This window comes from Lissotriton vulgaris, unplaced genomic scaffold, assembly GCF_964263255.1.
Source record: "Lissotriton vulgaris unplaced genomic scaffold, aLisVul1.2 SCAFFOLD_1061, whole genome shotgun sequence".
NCBI classification, from domain to species: domain Eukaryota; kingdom Metazoa; phylum Chordata; class Amphibia; order Caudata; family Salamandridae; genus Lissotriton; species Lissotriton vulgaris.
The window spans coordinates 703,930-725,401 of record NW_028255006.1 but is presented as its reverse complement, the minus strand read 5'-3'; the positions used below and the strand labels follow the sequence as shown (position 1 = coordinate 725,401).

General features: G+C 50.7%; 2 protein-coding genes across 2 annotated transcripts in view; both read right to left on the bottom strand.

Moving 5' to 3' along the window:
• Nucleotides 1-21,472, bottom strand: part of LOC147659353 (cystathionine beta-synthase-like protein) — an 87,012-nt gene that overhangs the window by 42,657 nt on the left and 22,883 nt on the right. Inside the window, exon 2 of the mRNA XM_086951819.1 lies at nucleotides 10,417-10,631. Within this exon, the coding sequence (XP_086807945.1) occupies nucleotides 10,417-10,631 (215 nt within the window). The remainder of the gene's footprint in view (nucleotides 1-10,416; nucleotides 10,632-21,472) is intronic.
• Nucleotides 6,354-10,067, bottom strand: LOC147659354 (uncharacterized). The gene has a single exon (XM_086951820.1). It carries the CDS (start codon nucleotides 8,758-8,760, stop codon nucleotides 7,660-7,662), a length of 1,101 nt encoding a protein of 366 aa, XP_086807946.1. The 5' UTR covers nucleotides 8,761-10,067; the 3' UTR covers nucleotides 6,354-7,659.

Sequence of the window (21,472 nt, the reverse complement as noted above, 5' to 3'; positions counted from 1 at the left end):
CCATCCAGTGGGCCACTGCCTTCATCCCCTGGGAGAAGGAGTTCCTGACCTCATCGGTGAAGTGTGTAAAAGGGAAGAGGAGTTGGGTGTCATCTGCGTAAGACACAGGGATGAACCCATGGGACCTTGTGATGTTCGCTAGGGGGGCAACGTAGATATTAAACAGGGTAGGGCTCAAACAAGAGCCCTGTGGCACCCCCTTCGAGATCTCCAACTCCTCTGACCGATAGGCACCGAGGGTGACAGTTTGGGTGCGGTGTGTCAGGAAGCTCCTCAGCAACACTAGGGCCTCACCTTCCAGGCCGGTGTTAATAAGCCTGGTGGTCAAGATGTCGTGTGACACGGTGTCAAACGCCGCGGACAGATCCAACAGAACCAGGATAACAGAGTGATCTTTATCCTGGAACATGTGCAGATCGTTTGCGACTGACAACAAGGTGGTCTCGGTGCTGTGTCTCGGCCTGAAACCTGACTGGGATGGATCCAGTCCATCTGTCTCCTCAACGTAATTGGACAGGTGTCTATTAACAAATTTCTCGATCACGTTACCCATAAAGGGAAGGAGAGAAATGGGTCTCAGGTTAGTGAGTTCCGTCCAAGGAATGGTGGTATTTTTCCTCAGCGGTCTCACAAGTGCCCTTTTCCAGTCACTCGGGACCTCTCCCGTACTTAATGACAAGTTAATTAACTGTTGTATTTCTGGGCCCAGAACTTCCGCCAACATGGGCATAATGCGTGCAGGGATGAGGTCCTCGGGGCTGCCACTTTTAATCTCAGTTATTAGAGCAGTGACTTCCTCTAAGGAAATAGGGGGGAAATTCTTTAGATACCTAGCCTGTGGCTTGTGTTGTGTATTATTATGTAAAAGACTATTGGGATCAACCGCCTCAGTATTCTTTGAGGTCGTTATTTTAGCATAGATATCATCTATCTTCCTCTTAAATAATTGGGAGATCCCGTCGCATAGGTCTTGAGATGCAACCTCAGCCGTTTCACATGCCCCCGGCTTGGTAAAAGTTTGTAAGATCTTAAATAAGACTTTTGAATCTTTCCCTGCCTTGGTGAGCTGCATCGCGATGTGGTTTTTCCGAGCTGCCCTTATGGCCTTGTGATAAGAACTAAGGGCGGTTATGTGGTGTTGTTTATCCTCCAGTCTCCGAGACTGTCTCCAAACTCTTTCTAACTTTCTGGTTTTTTGTTTCATCAGTCTCAGATCCTCGGAATACCAAATTTCTTGTTTGGCTGCCTGGCGGGGTTTATAAGTTTTCAGAGGGATAGGGTGGTTAATTGCTTCGCTAACTGCCTTTTCAAACCGATCGAGTTCAAAGTTTATGGTTCCTCTATGATCATTGCTCAAGGGGGCTTGATAGGCTTCACGAAAATTATCCGTCGTTAGTTTGTGCCAGGGTCTTCTTTTAGTGGGCAGGGGCAGCTGTGTGCGTGGCTTATCCATCGCGTCAGTATAAAATTAAGATAAAATGGTCAGTCCATTCGACCTGGGTGGGGGGCATACACGTGGTTCGGGGGAAGTTGGAGAATACTAAGTCCAGAGTATGGCCAGCCTCATGTGTGGGTCCCTGATTAATCTTTTTAAGACCTAAGTGTTCCATATCCATTAGGAGGGTTGTAGCTTCTGAGCATTTCTCTGAGTCGCTGTGCATATTAAAATCTCCTACTAATAGGAAGTTCTGCTTATCTTCTATAAATGGCGCTAGAGCCTCCATGAGGAGAATGGAAACATTTCCACTAGAACATGGGGGTCGATACAGTACTGCACCCCTTCTAGTTTCCCTGAATGCTGTGGTAAGTTTAAAAATCAATAATTCCATCCGTGGGGTACTGATTTCCTCTAGAATGGTAATGTTTAGCTCCTCCTTATATACAATTGCAACTCCCCCTCCTACTTTGATAGGGCGATCCATTCTAATTATCTTATATCCCATAGGGATCCCTAATGTAATGGCCGGAGCTGAGTGCGGCTTGAGACAAGTCTCTGTTAGGAAACATAAATCCGGTGTCTCAGTAGAAATCATGTCCCATACCTGTATAGCATGCTTCACCAGCGAGCGCACATTGAAGAGCAGATTTTTGCTCCCCAGAGGGGGATTAGTGCTCTTAACTGGGACATTACTATATGAATCACATCGTCATGTGGCAGGGTCCCGCTGATGACAATTGACCACTGCTTCAAGGCAGAACTGTGTATGACAGATATGGCATGAAAAGGGTCCCTCCGGGTCGATTTGAGAGGCACCATCGCATATCTTGAATGAATGGTCCCTGAGCCCTAATAATACCTGTGAGGAGTAGGTTAGGTGCCTGTTACAGATATTCATCTTGTTGATAAGAGAAAATGACAATAGTCTCCTGCCCCTGGCCCCGTCCTGTCGCGGACGGGCGCAGGCGGGCTGGTCTTCGGCTCGTCTTAGGCGCAGGAGTAGGCGCCACCCTGCGCGCCAACGCTGCGCGCTGGGGCCGACGAGGGGCTAAATAGCCTTTCAAAACCTGAGGTCTAGAGCGCTAACCGCTCGACTCTCCGTGTGGTCCGTCTCTGCCGTGGTGAGACGGACCACACTGATGGTGGATCAATGGCTTCCTACACGGGGCAAGTGGGTTTATGAAGCATTCTGTCCCTTGGACAAGAAGATCTGTTCAAAAATTCCACACCCCCTGATCTCTGCTCTTTACTCATTCGTACAAACATTTGCCTCCAAGTCCGCTAAAGAGGGGAAGCGCTCTCAGGACCTCCGCCATATTAAATGTCTGTAGCAGATCCTGAAGCCGTAGAACAAGGTCTATCCCTTCGCCTACTTGTTCACAAAAAGTAACAATAACAGTCCCACCCTGCCTTGAAGGGACTAGTTCTATGGACCCTTATAGCTGTGTCTGAACCTCGGTTCAATTTTTAGGATGTTCTCGGAGGTCTTCATAGTAGACGCCACCACCTCTAGGGAGTTCTTCGCTGAAAGCATCACACAGCTACAGAGCATGGCCACACCAGCAATTAGAGTAGGAATCCCTAACTTCAACAACGAGTAATTTTATACTAACCATGTAGTGCGGTCATAGCAGACACGAGAAGAGAAACCAGAGTCTTCCTCTCTCCAGGTTCGAAGTAGGGAATAATCACCTGTTGTGTTTGCGCTGATGAATGTGTTCAACCCAAGGAGGTCTCTTCATACACAGAAACGTGCAGAAGAGAAAGGTGGGATTAATCCATAAATGAGACACTTTAGTCATACTCTCTTCCCTATCACAAAGTCCAGGTGAGTAGTTGTGACCAGTAGGTAGTGCTTGTAGGTGGCTTCTATGAGGAAGTGGACCATAACGAATAGTTTCTCACCTGTCGGTGTAGTTTTGCAGCTTGAAGTTCTTTCTGGATTCACTATGCTGTGCATTATTCCGCAGTCAATGAATTGGGTCCGAAATCGTAGCCTTTTCTCCTTTTTTTTCGTAACCCAGGTGGACGTCGACGTCCCACCTTTGGGTGTCCTTCCTGTGACGGCGGCACGCTTCCTGCAAAAGCTCCCACCCTTGGGCGCCATCTTCGGATTCTTTTTTTCTTGTTTTTTGTGTTACGTTCGTTAATCTTTTGGCAATGTTTTCAAGTTCTTCCTTAAAGTAAAGGAATTTCCGTTTTGTCTCTTAAAGTGTCTGTTTGTATATTGTCCTTGTATTTCCTCCTCCTCCTGCTTCATCTTTCTGGCGGAGGTGGGTGGGTTCACTAGTGAATCCAGAAAGATCTTCAAGCTGCAAAACTACACCGACAGGTAAGAAACTATTAATTTTGCAGCGTGAATCTTTCTGGATTCACTATGCTGTGCATAGACTTTGTAGCGGTTTGTTATGTTTGCGGCGACTGGTTGGAAGATGAGCGTTGGTTGTTGAATATATGTTGAAGCACTTTTTGTCCTACTTGTGCCTCCTTGTTCATTTGTATATCCACGCAGTAGTGCTTAGCGAACGTGTGCACTGAAGCCCATGTTGCCGCCAGGCATATGTCTTGAATGGGTGTGTTGGCCAGGAAGGCTATTGCTGCTCCCTTTTTCCTGGTCGAGTGGGCCCGTGTCCCTTCTGCTAGTTCTTGGTCTGCCTGTTTGTGGTAGAATTGTATCGTTTGTGCGATCTATCATGCAATGGTGCCCTTAGTTACTGGTCTACCCAGGAAACTGCTTGCGAAGGACACAAAGAACTGCTTTGTTTTCCTGTGCTCCTTCGTTCTTTCTATGTAATGCATTACTGCTCTTCTAGCGTCCAGAGTGTGCAGTGCCCTCTCTGCGCTTGTGGATGGTTTCTGAAAGAAGCTTGGTATCTGTATTGTCTGGTTCATGTGAAACCTTGACACCACCTTTGGCATAAAGTGTGGGTCCGTTCTCATTACCACCCTGTCATTGTGTATTTGGATGCAAGGTTCTTGTAGCTCGCTTACCCTGCGTAGCGAGGTGATTGCCACTAGATAGGCTGTCTTCATCGTGAGCATTTGTAGTGAGGCCTTATGAATGGGTTCAAAAGGCGCTTTCACAAGCTCTGTTAGGACTAAAGAAGCTCTTTCCTGTCTCTGCTCTTGTGTAGGCTACTATCGCTGCTAGGTGTACTCTCAGCGAGGTAGAACTCAGGTTTGCTTTTAGCAGATGTGTTAAATATTTTAGCACAGTTGATTTCCTTGTCATCTTCTTGTGTAGCTTTTCCTTGATGCACCATTGCGTGAATCTTTTCCATTTTGCCATATAGCACCTCGGTGGTAGGTCTCCTTGCCTCTCGTAGCACCCGTAGTGTGCTCTCCGGCAGTTTCAGGTTTGCAAACTCTATCTCTTCAGGAGCCATGCAGCCAGGCAGAGGCTCTCTGGCTCTGGGTGGAGTACCTCTCCGTTTTGCATGGAGAGCAAGTCCTTTCTTTTCCCGAACTTGTGAGGTGGTCCCTGCGCCATCTCCACTATTTGTGAGAACCATGACTGCCTGCCTGGCCCACTATGGTGCCACCAGAATCAGTGTTATGTTGCTGGTTCTGCATTTGCTGAGTACCCTGTGTCAGTGGTATCGGGGGAAAAGCGTAGGCACATTTTTTCGACCAGGTTATCCATAGGGCATTCCCTTGGGATTGTTCCCCTGGTTGCCTGGATGCAAAGTATCGGCATTTTGCATTCTGGTGTGTTGCAAATAGGCCTATTGTTGGTGTCCACAACCTCTTGAATAGCCTTTGTGTTTCTTGTGCATTGAGCTCCCACTCGTGGGATGCTGAAGTCTGTCTGCTGAGCCTGTCCACCTCCACGTTGTCCTTTCCTGGTAGGTGTATTGCCAGGAGGTCTATTTCTAGTGGGATGGCCCATCTCCATATCTCCTGCACTAGGTTGGATAGTGCGACTGATTTTGTTCCTCCCTGTTTGTTGATGTAGAACATCGTTGTTGTGTTGTCGATTTGTATCAACACTCTTTGCCTGTACAGTTGTTTCTGGGAGGCTTTTAGGGCGATGAACACGGTCTTTAGTTCCAGGTAGTTGAAGTGCTTGATCGCATCTGTTGGGCTCCACAGGCCCGCACCTTGAGCTGGTTCATGTGTGCGCCCCATCCCCTCTGGGATGCATCTGTGGTGATGGTCACTGTTGGGTTTCTTAGTGTTAAAGGCTTCCCCTTTGTTATGTTCTTTGATCCACCACGCTATCTCCTTTGGCACTGCGTGTGTTACAACCACTAGATCTTCCCAACTCCCTGTAGCTTGTGACCATTGTTGTTGCAGCCATTGCTGGAATGGTCTCATGTGGAGCCGTATATTGGGGACTAGGTGTATGCAGGACGAAATCATCCCCATGATCGTGCTCGCTGTCAGAGCGGTCAGAGCTCGCCCCTTCTGGTAGTTGCGTGTCTCCTTCAGTGGGGCAAGTGTTCTCTTGTTGCTAGGGAACACCTTGCTCTGTATGGTGTTGATCTGTGCACCTAGGAAGATCTTCCTTGTTCTGGTTCCATTGAGGATTTCTCCCAGAGTATTAAGAATCCCAGTACTGTTAGCGTTTCTGTGACCCGCTGTGCATGCTCTTTGCATTGTTTGTGGGAACTTGCTTTTATTAGCCAGTCGTCGAGGTAGGGGTATACATGAATCCCTTCCCTCCGTAGGTGCGCTGCCACGGCAGCGAGATATTTGGTGGAGACCCTTGGTGCGGATTTTAGTCCGAAGGTCAGGGCAGTGAACTGGTAGTGTGCTTTGTCGAAGGCAAACCTCAGTAGATGTTTGTGCTGCCTGTTCATGGGAATGTGTAGGTAGGCGTCTCTTAGGTCTATGGTGGACATAAAGTCTCCATCCCTTATCTGGGGAATGACTTCTTGTAGAGATCTCATTTTGAATTTTTGTTTTTATGTATTTGTTTAGGAACCTGAGGTCCAAGATGGGTCTTAACGTTACGTCCACCTTTGGTACGAGGAAGTAGTTTGAGTACACTCCCTTGTTTCTTTCTTTGAATGGTACTGTTTCTATGGCCTCTTTGTGGAAAAGGTATTGTGCCTCCTCTAAGAGTAGCGCTAGTTCTTTTGCTGAGCGCGCTTTTTTTTTTGGTTTCCTGTTTGCTGTTTTCTTTTCTAGTTCTATGCAGTATCCGAACTGTATGATGTTCAGTATCCATTTGTCTGTTGTTATCTTCTTCCATTCCTGGAGGAAGTGTTTTAGTCTGCCTTCTACTGGTGTTACATGTTCATTGATCTTTAGTCCGTGAAACCCTCTTTTGTTGACTTTGTTGTGCCCTTCCCATACAGGTGTTGTGTGGGTGGGCAAGCTTGGTGGTGCGGAGTCACTTTGAGGTGGGTTGCTGGCCCCCTCTTCTTGTTTGCCCTCGCCAATTCGCCCTCCCGTGAAAGGACTGTCCCCGAGGCTGGTTTTGCCATGTTTGTTTTTGCTGGCCCTGCTGTGCTTGATTGTCGCCCTGGTAGTTCTGCTGGAATGTCTGGTGTGACGTTCCTGGCTGGTTTCCCCGTCTTCCGTTTGGCCACCGTGTCGGACTGCCTCTTCTCATTCCTCTGAATTGCAAGGTCCCCATGGACCTTGCAGTCTCATTTTCTTTTTTTTGAGTTGGGTCAGGTTCTCATCCACTGGCGCTCCGAACAGGGTTTCTCCATTGAAGGGGGTGTTCAGAATGTTATTCTGTACTTCCGGCTTGAAACCTGAGATCCTCAGCCAGGCATGCCTTCTCTCTGTGACCCCGATCATCATGAGCCTGCTGGATGTGTCTGCCACATCCAGGGTTGATTTCAGGCATGAGTTTGCTATGTTCTTGCCTTCCTCCGCCGAGTGCGTTGCTCTCTGTTGGTATTGCTCAGGGAGGTGTTTGAATAGCTGTCCAACCTCCTCCCAATGCTGGTAAGTATGTCTGTTGGGTAGGGCATTAGAGTTGGCAATGCACCAGTGTACTGCTGCATTCCTCTCAATTTTCCTTCCAGTGAGGTCTATCCTCTTACTTTCCTTGTCTGGTGGTGGGACTGAGTTTGTGGGAACATTGGCCCGTTTCCTGGCTGTTGCTGCAATGATGGAGTCAGCCATGACGGATCCCTGGATGTAGGGAGGATCCTTAGAGGAGTGTTCGTATTTTTTCTCTGTCCTAGGTGTGACAGACCTGCAGCTTGCTGGTTCCCTGAAGGCCTCCCTCCCCTGGTCCAGGACACTTGGTGGAGGAATTGTTAACTGGTCCGAGTGGGGAGCAGGGTCTCTAAGAGGAAGCAGGCTTTTGGTTTTTCTTCCTCCAGTTTCACTCCATAAGCTGTTGCCGCATTCCTGATAACCATGTTGTAGATAGCAATTTCATCTGGCGGCGAAGGCCTCGAAGGATACGTCTCCACGGCCTCTTCCGGGCTTTCGGCGTTGAGGTCCTGCAAATCCAGGTCCTTTGCCATCGAGGATGCTGAGCCCAAACTTGTGTGCTGGTCTTCCTCGCCTTCCTCGTCATAGTATAGGCCCTCTTCCTCTTGGTGTTCTAGGGGCTCTGGAGTTTTCAGCGGCTCTTCAGCGTCAAACTCCTCCTCCTCTTCGACCTCGACGATCGTCGGCGGCGGCTTCGAAGGGATGGTGAACCTTTTCATCCGCTCGTCAAATTCTCTTTTCCTTTGCAGGATGTTATCCATTTCGGCCTCTAGCCTTCTCTTTTTCCTCTCCACCTCAGCAGCCTGTTCGGCCTCGAGTGTTTCGGACGATCTATTTGACGTAGACGTCGAAGTAGCCGTTGGGTCCTTTTCTTTCTGCGTCGAGCGCGCCTTTTCGGTGACGTGTTTTGACGACCTAGGCTTTTCTTGTGTTTTCCCCATCTGGGAGTCCTTTTCGAAGGATCCGCTGGGCTGTTTGTCCCTGGATTTTGCTGCGGCCGTCAAAATTTTCGGCGCCGGCGCTCCTTTCGTGGACTTAGACTCTGTTTTTCGATAGTCTGACTCAGGCTTCCGAGAGTCTGTCAGGGTTTTAGGGGTCGACGTCTCCACTACCTCTTTTGATGTTTTCTTCTCCGTCTGTACGACCGTGGAGTCATCTGTTTCCTCGGCGATGTTGTCCTCTTCCTCGCTGGAGAGGCCCAAGTCCCGAAGCGACGGAGGTTGACCTTGGCCTTGCATGCTGTAGTTGGCTCTCCTCTGCCTCTCTCTAATCCTGAGAGTCTTTGGGGTAAAGACAAAGCAGGCGTTGCAATCCTTGCTCTCGTGGTCGACCGGCAGACAGAGGTTGCAAACCAGGTGCTGGTCCTTCTGCGCATATTTGTGGTGGCAATTGCGGCAGAGTTTAAATGGAGTTTTGTCCATTCCTGCGCTCAGGGGGCCCCCTGTGTGCGCATTCTCCGTTGGACGTCGAAGTCTTCGATGTTCTACTCCTTCTTCGTCCCGGCAGTCTTGTTTCTCGATGTATTCTCCAATCTTTTATGGTAGATTTTAGTCTTTTTCCTCTTTTTTTCTCCAAAAACTCTGGAGCCTCTCGGTGACGATCCAGACCCAACGGTGGAAAAAAGAATCTGAAGATCGCGCCCAAAGGTGGGAGCTTCCGCAGGAAGCGTGTCGACGTCACAGGAAGGACACCAAAATGTGGGACGTCGATGCCCACCTGGGCTATGAAAAAAAAAAAGTGGAGAACAGACTACGATTCCGGAACCAACCACTAGCCTGCGGATGCACAGCATAGTGAATACAGAAAGATTCACTATGCAAAACTACTTAAGAATCACTTTATCCCCTTGCGTGCTATGACTGTTTAGTAACAAATCCTATGAAAAGGGAATATGCAGAGAAGAATAGCAGCTGGTTCCCCCCTCCCTCCACAAGGAACCTGAGTGAGGCTGTTTTATAGTGCAAGAGTCCCTCACCAGGTGTAGGTGCTTGTGGTGTGAGTCTCTCATACCTATCCCTATACGTCCCATGGGATCTGGAAGATTACCAACGGAATCTCAAAACAGCAAACCTCCCTCTGAGGACATCCGCTGAGGTGACCGCAGTCTCTGTGCTGAACTAACTGCGTAGGGGACATGCAGGGACTTCGTAAAACTGTCCTCTCATCTGTTGGTTCTACGATGTTCACAGAGGATCTGGGACCTTGGATACAACTGGGTCAACGCCCTCCAAATCAGATATGTCTTAGATGTGATCAAACGTTCTAGACAGGAGAACCCCTGGAGATATTCTAAATACACCTGCATTTCCACCAGAGGATCAGCACAATCCCTCCAATACCTCCACCCACCAGGGAGTCCCATTCACCTCCCAGGAATTCTAGAAAAGTAAAAATATTGAAGGCGCGGAGAACTGATAAACAAACCAAAATCAATCCAAGAAGTAGATCCCTTTGTTAGCGCACATAAACAAAGGAGCCTAGCAGGTCGAGGGATTCACAGCGGGGTCCCTGTTGGAACATTAGAGCATTCACAGGTTTTAAAGGACAGTCCCCATGGATGCCAACGGGTTTCTTGAGAAGGTGTTGAGGAATAAGAACAGAAAGACACCCAAACAGGAGCCTCAATTTTAGTTGGTCTGGTAAGAAGAGAATCCCTAAAACACTGTCCAGGTGTAGAGGTACCGATAAACCCAGCCTCACAGCGCTGCTTGGTAACAAGATCACCTGCTGGATGGAGAACACTACTCACCTGTAATACTCTGCAGTGCTGTAGATTCACATGCTGTACCACTGCCACAGTCAGGCCTGGACTATTACAGGTGGTTTCCTTCAATAGCTATATATCAGCTTAGAACTGCACGTGGTGATACGGGCTCCTTCAGTGCTCTGGGTACATTTAGTGGTGCCAAATTGCTTGAAGGCTGGTCTAAAAAAAGGGACTTACTCTGTACCGTGTAAGAGTTAAACTAGAGATGAACAAGAACCAGAGTTACAACTTTGTGTTCTTAGTACTGTGTAGACAGTATAGTGCAGCTGAGCTGAGCTTTGCACCTCTAACGCTTCTGCTGTACACTTACGGCTTGGTGTGGTGATGAGGCGACTCAGAGGTGGACATCCCGGCCTTCCACGTGCATCTGCTGGGCAGATCCGGTCGGATCCACTTCCTCTCCTTCTCACTGCCACCACTCATGGTCTCCTCCTCGGCTGCGCCGTTCACCAGGGCATTCTCCGAGAAGTGGGGGCAAGCGTTGGCTTCCATTTCACCTTTTAAGGAGCCCGATGGCATACTTGTCTGGAAGAGGAAGGAAAGAACAACATGAGGGATGCAGGAAGGATGAAGGTTAGTCAAGGAAAAGCTGAAACATTTAAACAACCTAAGAAAACCCAACCGAGCAATACGTATGCCACCATACACTCGACAACCCAAAGCTCCAAAGCAGTGTGACTGATCAACGGATTCAGACCAATCCACGTAAGCATCCGACATTGGCTCGCGAGAGCGGGACCAGGTCAGAGTCTCAGGATAACCACGGACTGTGCACATATCCAACATTGGCTCGCGAGAGCGGAACCAGGTCAGAGTCTCAGGATAACCACGGACTGTGCACATATCCAACATTGGCTCGCAAGAGCTGGACCAGGTCAGAGTCTCAGGATAACCACGGACTGTGCACATATCCAACATTGGCTCGCAAGAGCTGGACCAGGTCAGAGTCTCAGAATAACCACGGACTGTGCACATATCCAACATTGGCTCGCGAGAGCGGGACCAGGTCAGAGTCTCAGGATAACCACTGACTGTGCACGTAACAAATAATGTAATTTATTGTATCCAATTATTTAAGTTAACTTCTTACGAAGGATGAAACGGAGGGTGGAAGGAGATTTAGATAGCACGTATAAGAAGATGCACTGTGCACCCCAAGAGGGATGTGCTATCTTTAACTGCCAACTCTGTCAGAAATGGACACAGCCTTTAGCGTACTCATTCTTTTGGCTCTCTCAAGCACCTTTTTTAGGTTTTGCCTGGCGAAAGATGCACTCTGCGCATCTTTTTCGCGCAGGCGAAAACCTAATGAGTATTGTACGGGAGACAGGAACGGCCCCCGTCTTCCATTGGCTAGCTCCATAAATGGAGGCTAGCCATTGGAAGACGAGCCTTTCCGTCAATGCCGGACCAGATTCGGGGGCGCTCCCGAGATTTTTTGGCTTTTGGCTACGTCAGCCAAAAGCCCTCGGGAACGCCCCCGAATCTGGTCCGGCATTGAGCCGGCACCCGCCTTCCTGCTCGCGTGAGTGCTTTGTTTTTTTTGCCTTATGTCCGTGTGTGGCCGTTTCCGCCCCCCTCCTGCCTCATTGTAGGAGACGCACTTTTTGTTTCAACTTTTTTGCTTTGTGGGGGAGATGGGATTTCTTTGAGTGTCGCGGGTGTGTGTCTCCTGGGAGCAGGGAGAGGGGATATCTGTTGTTTAGACTTCATCTGAGGGGGCGCCTATGAGAGGGGGTGCCCGAAGTTGGATTCAGGTGAGAGGCCACTCAGGGGAGTTTACAAGACGTGATTGTGTTTATGTTAGAGACGGCGCATCTCCTGAGGGTTCGGGTAGGAGGAGCCATGGGTGAGGGTGTGTCCCGGCTTTGGTGCCGCTGGGCGTCTTTCCGAAGGGACGTCCGAGGCCAGACATCTGCGGCTCTAGACGACCTGCTCGTGTTTACACACAAATTTACTTGTAGGGGGTCATGTGTTATTGATGACTGGGGCCTCACACGCCCCTCATTTGGGACACACGCCTCTCATTCATTTTAGTGCAATCGCCAGTCCCCTGCTGTGAGCGTTCATACGTTTCCCCCAATTAAGTTTGCAAGTTCAAGTGAGTTCCTTCTTTTCTTAGAACCGATGGTCTGTTTCCTGGTGTGCGGGGGGGGGGGCATCGGGGGTGTCTGCGTCTTCTGAGCAGATCTTTACTACGATGTTTGAATGTTTCCTGCAAACGCCCAACTTTCCCCAGAGGGCTTTCGGAGGTGGTCCGAGCTGGTCTGTATGCGTGTTTACAGAAGGGTCTGTGGTGTGAGCCGGGCTCTTTGGGGGTACTGTGAGAGCCCTGGGGCGCGGTATGCCTGTGTGTGTGTGTGTGTGTGTGTGTGTGTGTGTGTGTGTGTGTGTGTGTGTGTGTGTGTGTGTGCCGTCTGTGACCGACAGTTACCCCGGGAACAAGTTACTTCCCATGAATGGAACCGGCGCCAAGGTCACCCTGCCCCCCTCCTCGCCGCTGATTGGTCGGTTCCTCATCATGGGATGCGAATCACACCACAGCCGAGCCCAGGGTGCTGTGGAGAGGCTGGGCTGAGTGAGAAGGGTTGAGGCGGGGAGAGGGAGACGGAGGAGCTTTGGAGGGAGTGCAGAGAGGGAAACAGAGAGAGGAGAGGGAGAAAACAGAGTTCGCGCTATCCAAATCTGCAAAAAAAACAACAACAAAAAACGCAAAGCACACATAATGGAAGAGAAAGGGAGGGCGGGAGCTTTCGTGAACAGAAGGATTAGGATTGTGCCCATGTGTAATGTAACTGATGCTCGTGTAAAGCGCTCCAATGCCTTAGGGTCGAGAAAGCGCTATATTAAAAAAAAAAACAGGATAGGGAGAAAAAAATGAGAGGAGGTAATACTGAGGCGGGGTGAGGAGGGGAGCAAGAGTTACCCCTACCCTACAAAAAAAAAGTGACAATTCTATCCATGCTCTCCCCTCTCTTTCTTCCCCTCAACCACTCTCCCTTTTACTGCCTACCTCTGCTTCTCACTCCTGTTTATCTCCACCCAGTGGCATCCTAAGAATTTGTGGGGCACCGGGCAAGAAATAGTGGAACTATTTTTGTGTTGCCCCATTTCTGAAACTTTAAAAAATATTCAATTCTCTTCGGGTTCAGAAATGCTATAAATGGCAGAACATGTGTAATAAACTTCAAAGTTCTTCTGAACAAGGGGCACCAAAATATGTCTTGCCCGGGGCCCCAACAATTCTTAAGATAACACAGCGCCTAGAGAGCATGGCCAGGGCCAGAGCCCCGAGAGAGCAGGGACCAATCACGTTAGAGGAAGGGAATACCTGAAACCAGCAACAACAACTGGGGAGTGAGCAAGACGGAGAGAACTCTCAGGTGGGGAGGGTGGAGGAAAGGCAAGAACATCGTGGGAGAGGTGGAATAAATGCGAGAGAATGAACTACTGAGAAAAGAGGGAGGCAGAAAGCAGAGACAGGGATAGCAAAGGCAGTGAGGAATGCAGAGCACAGGTTCTGCTGAGATAGTGTGGAGAGCGATGCTCACTTCCAGCAAGAGAATTATTGCCTAATCCTAAAAACACCACCACCAGCAAGTGAACAAGTGTTACATGTTATGTGATATTAAAAGTGCTTCGCTAACCAACAAGTGCGCCCTGGTGCTGCACATTAGAAAGAAAACCTGAAACTTGTTAACTGTGAATACCTCGTCGCCATGAGTTATTACCACCTATATGTAGCAGGCCCTTCATATAGATGGTTTTCAAAGGTATACTTGACTTTCACAAGTGTTTGAGCGTTTCTAAAGTTTCTGATAGTCGCTTGAGGTCCATCTTCGGATCCTTTTAGAAACTGATGTCAAGTTCCTCCATATAGATGAAAACAAATATATGTGAGAGTAGAAATACTAATGAAAAACATGGAAAAAGGCCTCTGTGGGAATTTACTGTTGAGAAGATCTGTTGACAGGAGCCTACTAGAAATTTGATATTACTCAAAGGAATGAAAACGCAATATGTGGTGCAGACCGCCATACTAAAGAGATTGTGCACCGCAGAAGACCGTCCGGGAACTTGGTGTCAAATCATGGCCATGTTATAACTTTCTTAGCTCCTAAAATTGTAGCCTGCGGCCACAGTGTTATCGAAGACAAAGAGTGAAACCGCATAAATTAATCTTTCTTCTTGTAGCAGTGTTTACATAACATTGAAAGTAAAACCTCTAGCTCCCAGTACAGGGAGAAGCAAAAGTTGGAAGAATAGCGTTTAATTTTTAGGTTTTGCCTGGCGAAAGATGCGCTCTGCGCATCTTTTTCGCGCAGGCGAAAACCTAATGAGTATTGTACGGGAGACAGGAACGGCCCCCGTCTTCCATTGGCTAGCTCCATAAATGGAGGCTAGCCATTGGAAGACGGGCCTGTCCGTCAATGCCGGACCAGATTCGGGGGCGCTCCCGAGATTTTTTTGCTTTTGGCTACGTCACGCTACGTCAGCCAAAAGCCCTCGGGAACGCCCCCGAATCTGGTCCGGCATTGAGCCGGCACCCGCCTTCCTGCTCGCGTGAGTGCTTTGTTTTTTTTGCCTTATGTCCGTGTGTGTCTGTTCCCGCTACCCCCCCCCCTCCGCTGTCAGTGTGTGGCCGTTCCCGCCCCCCTCCCGCTGCATTGTAGGAGACGCACTTTTTGTTTCAACTTTTTTGCTTTGTGGGTTGTTAAGTCGTGGAAATGTAACCGCCACTGTCAGTGACCTATGTTTACATCTGCAACATACTGCCCGGCTACAATTTTTGCGGTCATAGGAAATATGGAAATAGCGAGATGTATGCTTCCCGGGAAACTAGACCCCTGCCAACAATAAGCTGGTTATTTTAGTGCGAGCCAGGCTGACTTAGCCGTCCTTGAGAAGCATCAGGCGGCGTTTCAAAACTTTAATAGTTTGCGTTTAGAGTTTGTGGTGCTTGGGACAGGTTTGTCACGTACAAAAAAAAGCCTCCTTCTGTGGAAATGATTGCGAGTGCCATTCAAACAGAGGGCTTCGGGTCACTTTTCTAAGCGCTATTATTTGCCCTAATATCAAATGAAATCTATTTAAGTACAGCTGATTTTGGGTATAACGCCTCCTTTCTTTGTCTATAGTGTATTACCCCCACACCTAGGCCTTTTTAGTTGACGAAAATGTGTCTTTTTAAGTTTTTGGTTTTTTTTAGCTCAAGGGAGTCTTGCAAACATTTCGCTGCTGCCCCTGTCGCGCCTGGGTGTTCGCAGTATCGCGTTCTCCCTGGAGAGGAGGAGCCCCCCTCCACCTCACAGCTGGACCGTGGGGTGTAGCGCCTATTCTCGGCAGGCGCAGACACGTGCCACAGCACTAAGTAACCCACTGCTGCATACAACTGTCACCTCTCCTGTTCTGGGGGGAAGATGCACCTCAAATCCCTCATAAAACAGTTGAGGGTGTTGTGTCCAGCATGAGACCGCAGCCAGGGCAGCCACAGTGTGTGATTATACAATACATGCCCTAATACTGAGACACCGCGCTGGCAACAACGCTGTGGTATATGATTTCATATCCGGGGTTGGCTGTCCCAGAGTATTCTCCAAAACTCACTGCTCTCTGTATCACCCTCCCCCCGCTGGGTGTGTGCCCTTGGGGTGCCTGCCCCATGGGCTGCACTCTAGAAAGACCGGACTGTCCTAAGGTGGGATCTGGAACCCACTATTCTCAATATATCCCCACTCAGGGGTGGTCCGTCTGCCGGGTGCCCTGCACTCTGAGAAAGGCACGGTGTTCCAGATAGTCACCCACAACACCCAGTCCCCCTTATCTCCCACTCTGAGGTATGTAACCCTGCAGGGACGTCTGCCACTGTGGTCTGCACTCTAGAAAGGCCGAGCTCTTCTAGAGTTTGATCTAGAACACATCGCCCCACCCCCTTTATTGCCCGCTGAGGTGTGCATCCAGAGTAAGGACTCCTATCACAGTGTGCTGTCTTGTAGAGAGTCGGCGGTGTTTGGTTCCTGATAAAATGCTCAGTACCGCCCGGTAATTGACTGGGACACACACACACACACACAGCCTAGGATCGCTGCATGTCTGGAGTCCGGAGGAAGCAAGGGAAAGGTACAACTGTTTGGGTACGTAATGTTTCTTTCTTTTTCTGTGCAACGTAATTTTAATTCCACGACGGGGTTTTCACTACACGTCATCTTCACACATGCCCTCTCCCAAGGAGGGTTTCCCCGTCGTCAACCTTGCTCTCTCGAAGGGTAGCTGTCCCATCTGCATGTCGACCTTTCGCAATGTTTACCAAAGTGGTTCGCCTACCTGATTTATCCTTCGCCCTACATTGCCAATGCCCGTTAACGTTGTCTGACACCTCCATACAGTTCTGGCTATTCAGCTAGCAGCAGATTGGTTGCTCTTCAGAATTGGTGCTTAATAGCTTGAATAGTCTGAAGATGACGCTTATGGTGTGGATAAGTGACAGTACTCTCAGAATTATTTCTGTAATTCACCCAAACTTTCATCACTCCTCGCTCAGTTGGAAGTTGCCAAAACCCATTTTTTAACTTTAGACACGCAAATATCCGGTTGTATATTATTAGATATGTTGAGTAGCCCATCGAGTCTGTTTGTGTTTTTCCTTTTGCTTTTCATGTTAAAAATGCGAACTCGAGCAGCGGAAAACCCAGAAAAAACGTGAGCAGGCGGACTACTTGCTTGTAAAAAGCTTTCTGAACTTCCTAGTCAACTGCTATTAAACGCGTAAAGTGTATACATGTTGTATGTGGTCGTTTTTAGGGTGTGCAGGCAAAAATGAGTATTGGGGTCTGCAGTGCTACACGGTGAGCTCTCCTAGATATCAAGTGTGTATGTTACTGTTTTAAACACATTTTTGTTGCCTGCTTGTGCCTCCGTGTGCCCCTGTTGCCTGCTTGTGCCTCCGTGTGCCCCTGTTGCCTGCTTGTGCCTCCGTGTGCCCCTGTTGCCTGCTTGTGCCTCCGTGTGTGTGGCTGTGTGTGTAGGAAGCTTTGTGTGGCTGTGTGTGTGGGGGGCTCTGTGTGGCTGTGTGTGTGGGGGGCTCTGTGTGGCTGTGTGTGGGGGGGGCTCTGTGTGGCTGTGTGTGGGGGGGGCTCTGTGTGGCTGTGTGTGGGGGGCTCTGTGTGGGTGTGTGTGTGGGGGGCTCTGTGTGTGTTTGTGTGTGTCATTTGCGAGAGATAAAGCTAGTGGCATTGTAAATGACAATGCCATTTATTTATGTTAAAAAAAAACAAATAAAAATAATGTCAAGAGCAATGCCAATAGCTCTAACTTTAACAAAGGCAAAACCATTGCATTGTAAATGCTTGTTTCACAAGGCAACGCACACACACACAGCTACACGTCACCATTATAGCAGTAAACAAACATGATAACCACCCCCAGGAGCAATCCTCCCCTCCAAACACGTGTCCATGTCTCAAAAGGCAAAGCACAGACCTCCTCAGAGAGGAAAAGCAGCAGAGACAGGACTGCGGTGTCCAGAGGTTCCTCAAAGCTTCAGGCACCAACACTCACAGGCGACCACTGGCTGGGATCACATTCTGTTCTGCAGACGAATTATGTTTTTCCTTCAAAAATGTGCAACTCGCAGACCCGTTTACTAAATATCCTTTTCGGTGTCCTTCGAAATATAAACGTTTCTTCTTCTTATTTGCTGTAATGTTGCGTTGGCGCCGCTAAAACACTTTTCACGTATTTTCTCCGAGAGAAGCTCATGGCCGCCATCCACAGCTGCTGAAAACAAGGTCGGGATCGCTGTACTAACTGCGCCCTGGACCCTGGATCATCAAACTCCGAGGGACGCACCTTTTTACTCCCCGGGGTAAGACTCTAGCTCTTCACAAGAGCAACGCAGAGGTCGAGGCACAGGTGCCCTGCGGGCAAAGGGGGCAGCAGGGGGCTGAGGGGGCAGCAGGGGGCTGAGGGGGCTGCAGGAAGCAGAGGGGGCTGAGGAGGCAGCAGGAGACTTAGGAGGCTGAGGAGGCAGCAGGGGGCAGGGGGCAGGAGGCTGTATCAAAGACGACAGTCTTCCTGGGAGACCCGGGCCTGGCCTGACTCCAGGAGGGACCCCGGAGGGATACGACAGGCTCTGTGCCTGCTGAGATGTACAAAGAGGGCCACAGAGCTCTCTGTAAACACCACAGGGGCCACAGAGCCCGCTGTAAGCACCACAGGGGCCACAGAGCCCTCTTTAAGCACCACAGGGGCCACAGAGCTCTCTGTAAGCACCACAGGGGCCACAGACCAAAGCTCTCTGTAAGCACCACAGGGGCCACAGAGCTCTCTGTAAGCACCACAGGGACCACAGACCACAGAGCTCTCTGTAAGCACCACAGGGGCCACAGACCACAGACCTCTCTGTAAGCACCACAGGGGCCACAGACTAGAGCTCTCTGTAAGCACCAGAGGGGCCACAGAGCTCTCTGCAAGCACCACAGGGGCCACCGAGCTCTCTGCAAGCACCACAGGGGCCACAGAGCTCTCTGTAAGCACCACATGGGCCACAGAGCTCTCTGTAAGCACCACAGGGGCCACAGAGCTCTCTGTAAGCACCACAGGGACCACAGACCACAGAGCTCTCTGTAACCACCACAGGGACCACAGACCACAGAGCTCTCTGTAAGCACCACAGGGGCCACAGACCAGAGCTCTCTGTAAGCACCACAGGGGCCACAGAGCTCTCTGTAAGCCCCACAGGGGCCACAGACCAGAGCTCTCTGTAAGCCCCACAGGGGCCATATACCACAGAGCTCTCTGTAAGCACCAAAGGGGCCACAGAGCTCTCTGTAAGCCCCACAGGGGCCACAGACCAGAGCACTCTGTAAGCACCACAGGGGCCACAGCCACAGAGCTCTCTGTAAGCACCACAGGGGCCACAGAGCTCTCTGTAAGCACCAGAGGGGCCACAGACCAGAGCTCTCTGTAAGCACCACAGGGGCCACAGAGCAGAGCTCTCTGTAAGCACCACAGGGGCCATATACCACAGAGCTCTCTGTAAGCACCACAGGGGCCATATACCACAGAGCTCTCTGTAAGCCCCACAGGGGCCACAGACCAGAGCTCTCTGTAAGCACCACAGAGGCCACAGAGCTCTCTGTAAGCACCACAGGGGCCACAGAGCTCTCTGCAAGCACCACAGGGGCCACAGAGCTCTCTGTAAGCACCACAGGGGCCACAGAGCTCTCTGTAAGCACCACAGGGGCCACAGACCAGAGCTCTCTGTAAGCACCACAGGGGCCACAGAGCTCTCTGTAAGCACCACAGGGGCCACAGACCACAGAGCTCTCTGTAAGCACCACAGGGGCCACAGACCAGAGCTCTCTGTAAGCACCACAGGGGCCACAGACCAGAGCTCTCTGAAAGAACCACAGGGGCCACAGAGCTCTCTGTAAGCACCACAGGGGCCACAGACCAGATCTCTCTGTAAGCACCACAGGGGCCACAGACCAGAGCTCTCTGTAAGCACCACAGGGGCCACAGAGCAGAGCTCTCTATAAGCACCACAGGGGCCACAGACCAGAGCTCTCTGTAAGCACCACAGGGGCCACAGACCAGAGCTCTCTATAAGCACCACAGGGGCCACAGACCAGAGCTCTCTGTAAGCACCACATGGGCCACCGACCAGATCTCTCTGTAAGCACCACAGGGGCCACAGACCAGAGCTCTCTGTACGCACCACAGGGGCCACAGACCAGAGCTCTCTGTAAGCACCACAGGGGCCACAGACCAGAGCTCTCTGTAAGCCCCACAGGAGCCCCAGACCAGAGCTCTCTGTAAGCACCACATGGGCCACAGACCAGAGCTCTCTGTAAGCACCACATGGGCCACAGACCAGAGCTCTCTGTAAGCACCACAGGGGCCACAGACCAGAGCTCTCTGTAAGCACCACAGGGGCCACAGACCAGAGCTCTCTGTAAGCCCCACAGGAGCCACAGACCAGAGCTCTCTGTAAGCACCACATGGGCCACAGACCAGAGCTCTCTGTAAGCACCACATGGGCCACAGACCAGAGCTCTCTATAAGCACCACAGGGGCCACAGACCAGAGCTCCCTGTAAGCACCACAGGGGCCACAGACCAGAGCTCTCTATAAGCACCACAGGGGCCACAGACCAGAGCTCTCTGTAAGCACCACAGGGGCCACAGACCAGAGCTCTCTGTAAGCACCACAGGGGCCACAGACCAGAGCTCTCTGTAAGCCCCACAGGAGCCACAGACCAGAGCTCTCTGTAAGCACCACATGGGCCACAGACCAGAGCTCTCTGTAAGCACCACATGGGCCACAGACCAGAGCTCTCTGTAAGCACCACATGGGCCACAGACCAGAGCTCTCCGTAAGCACCACATGGGCCACAGACCAGAGCTCTCTGTAAGCGCCACAGACCAGAGCTCTCTGTAAGCCCCACAGGAGCCACAGACCAGAGCTCTCTGTAAGCACCACATAGGCCACAGACCAGAGCTCTCTGTAAGCACCACATGGGCCACAGACCAGAGCTCTCTGTAAGCGCCACAGGGGCCACAGACCAGAGCTCTCTGTAAGCACCACAGGGGCCACAGAGCTCTCTGTAAGCGCCACAGACCAGAGCTCTCTGTAAGCACCACAGGGCCCGCTGACTACAGAGCTCTCTGTAAGCACCACAGGGGCCACAGACCACAGAGCTCTCTGTAAGCACCACAGGGGCCACAGACCAGAGCTGTCTGTAAGCACCACAGGGGCCACAGACCAGAGCTCTATGAAAGCCCCACAGGAGCCACAGACCAGAGCTCTCTGTAAGCACCAAAGGGGCCACAGAGCTCTCTGTAAGCACCACAGGGGCCACAGACCACAGAGCTCTCTGTAAGCACCACAGGGGCCACAGACCAGAGCTCTCTGTAAGCACCACAGGGGCCACAGACCAGAGCTCTCTGAAAGAACCACAGGGGCCACAGAGCTCTCTGTAAGCACCACAGGGGCCACAGACCAGATCTCTCTGTAAGCACCACAGGGGCCACAGACCAGAGCTCTCTGTAAGCACCACAGGGGCCACAGAGCAGAGCTCTCTATAAGCACCACAGGGGCCACAGACCAGAGCTCTCTGTAAGCACCACAGGGGCCACAGACCAGAGCTCTCTATAAGCACCACAGGGGCCACAGACCAGAGCTCTCTGTAAGCACCACATGGGCCACAGACCAGATCTCTCTGTAAGCACCACAGGGGCCACAGACCAGAGCTTTCTGTAAGCACCACAGGGGCCACAGACCAGAGCTCTCTGTAAGCACCACAGGGGCCACAGACCAGAGCTCTCTGTAAGCCCCACAGGAGCCCCAGACCAGAGCTCTCTGTA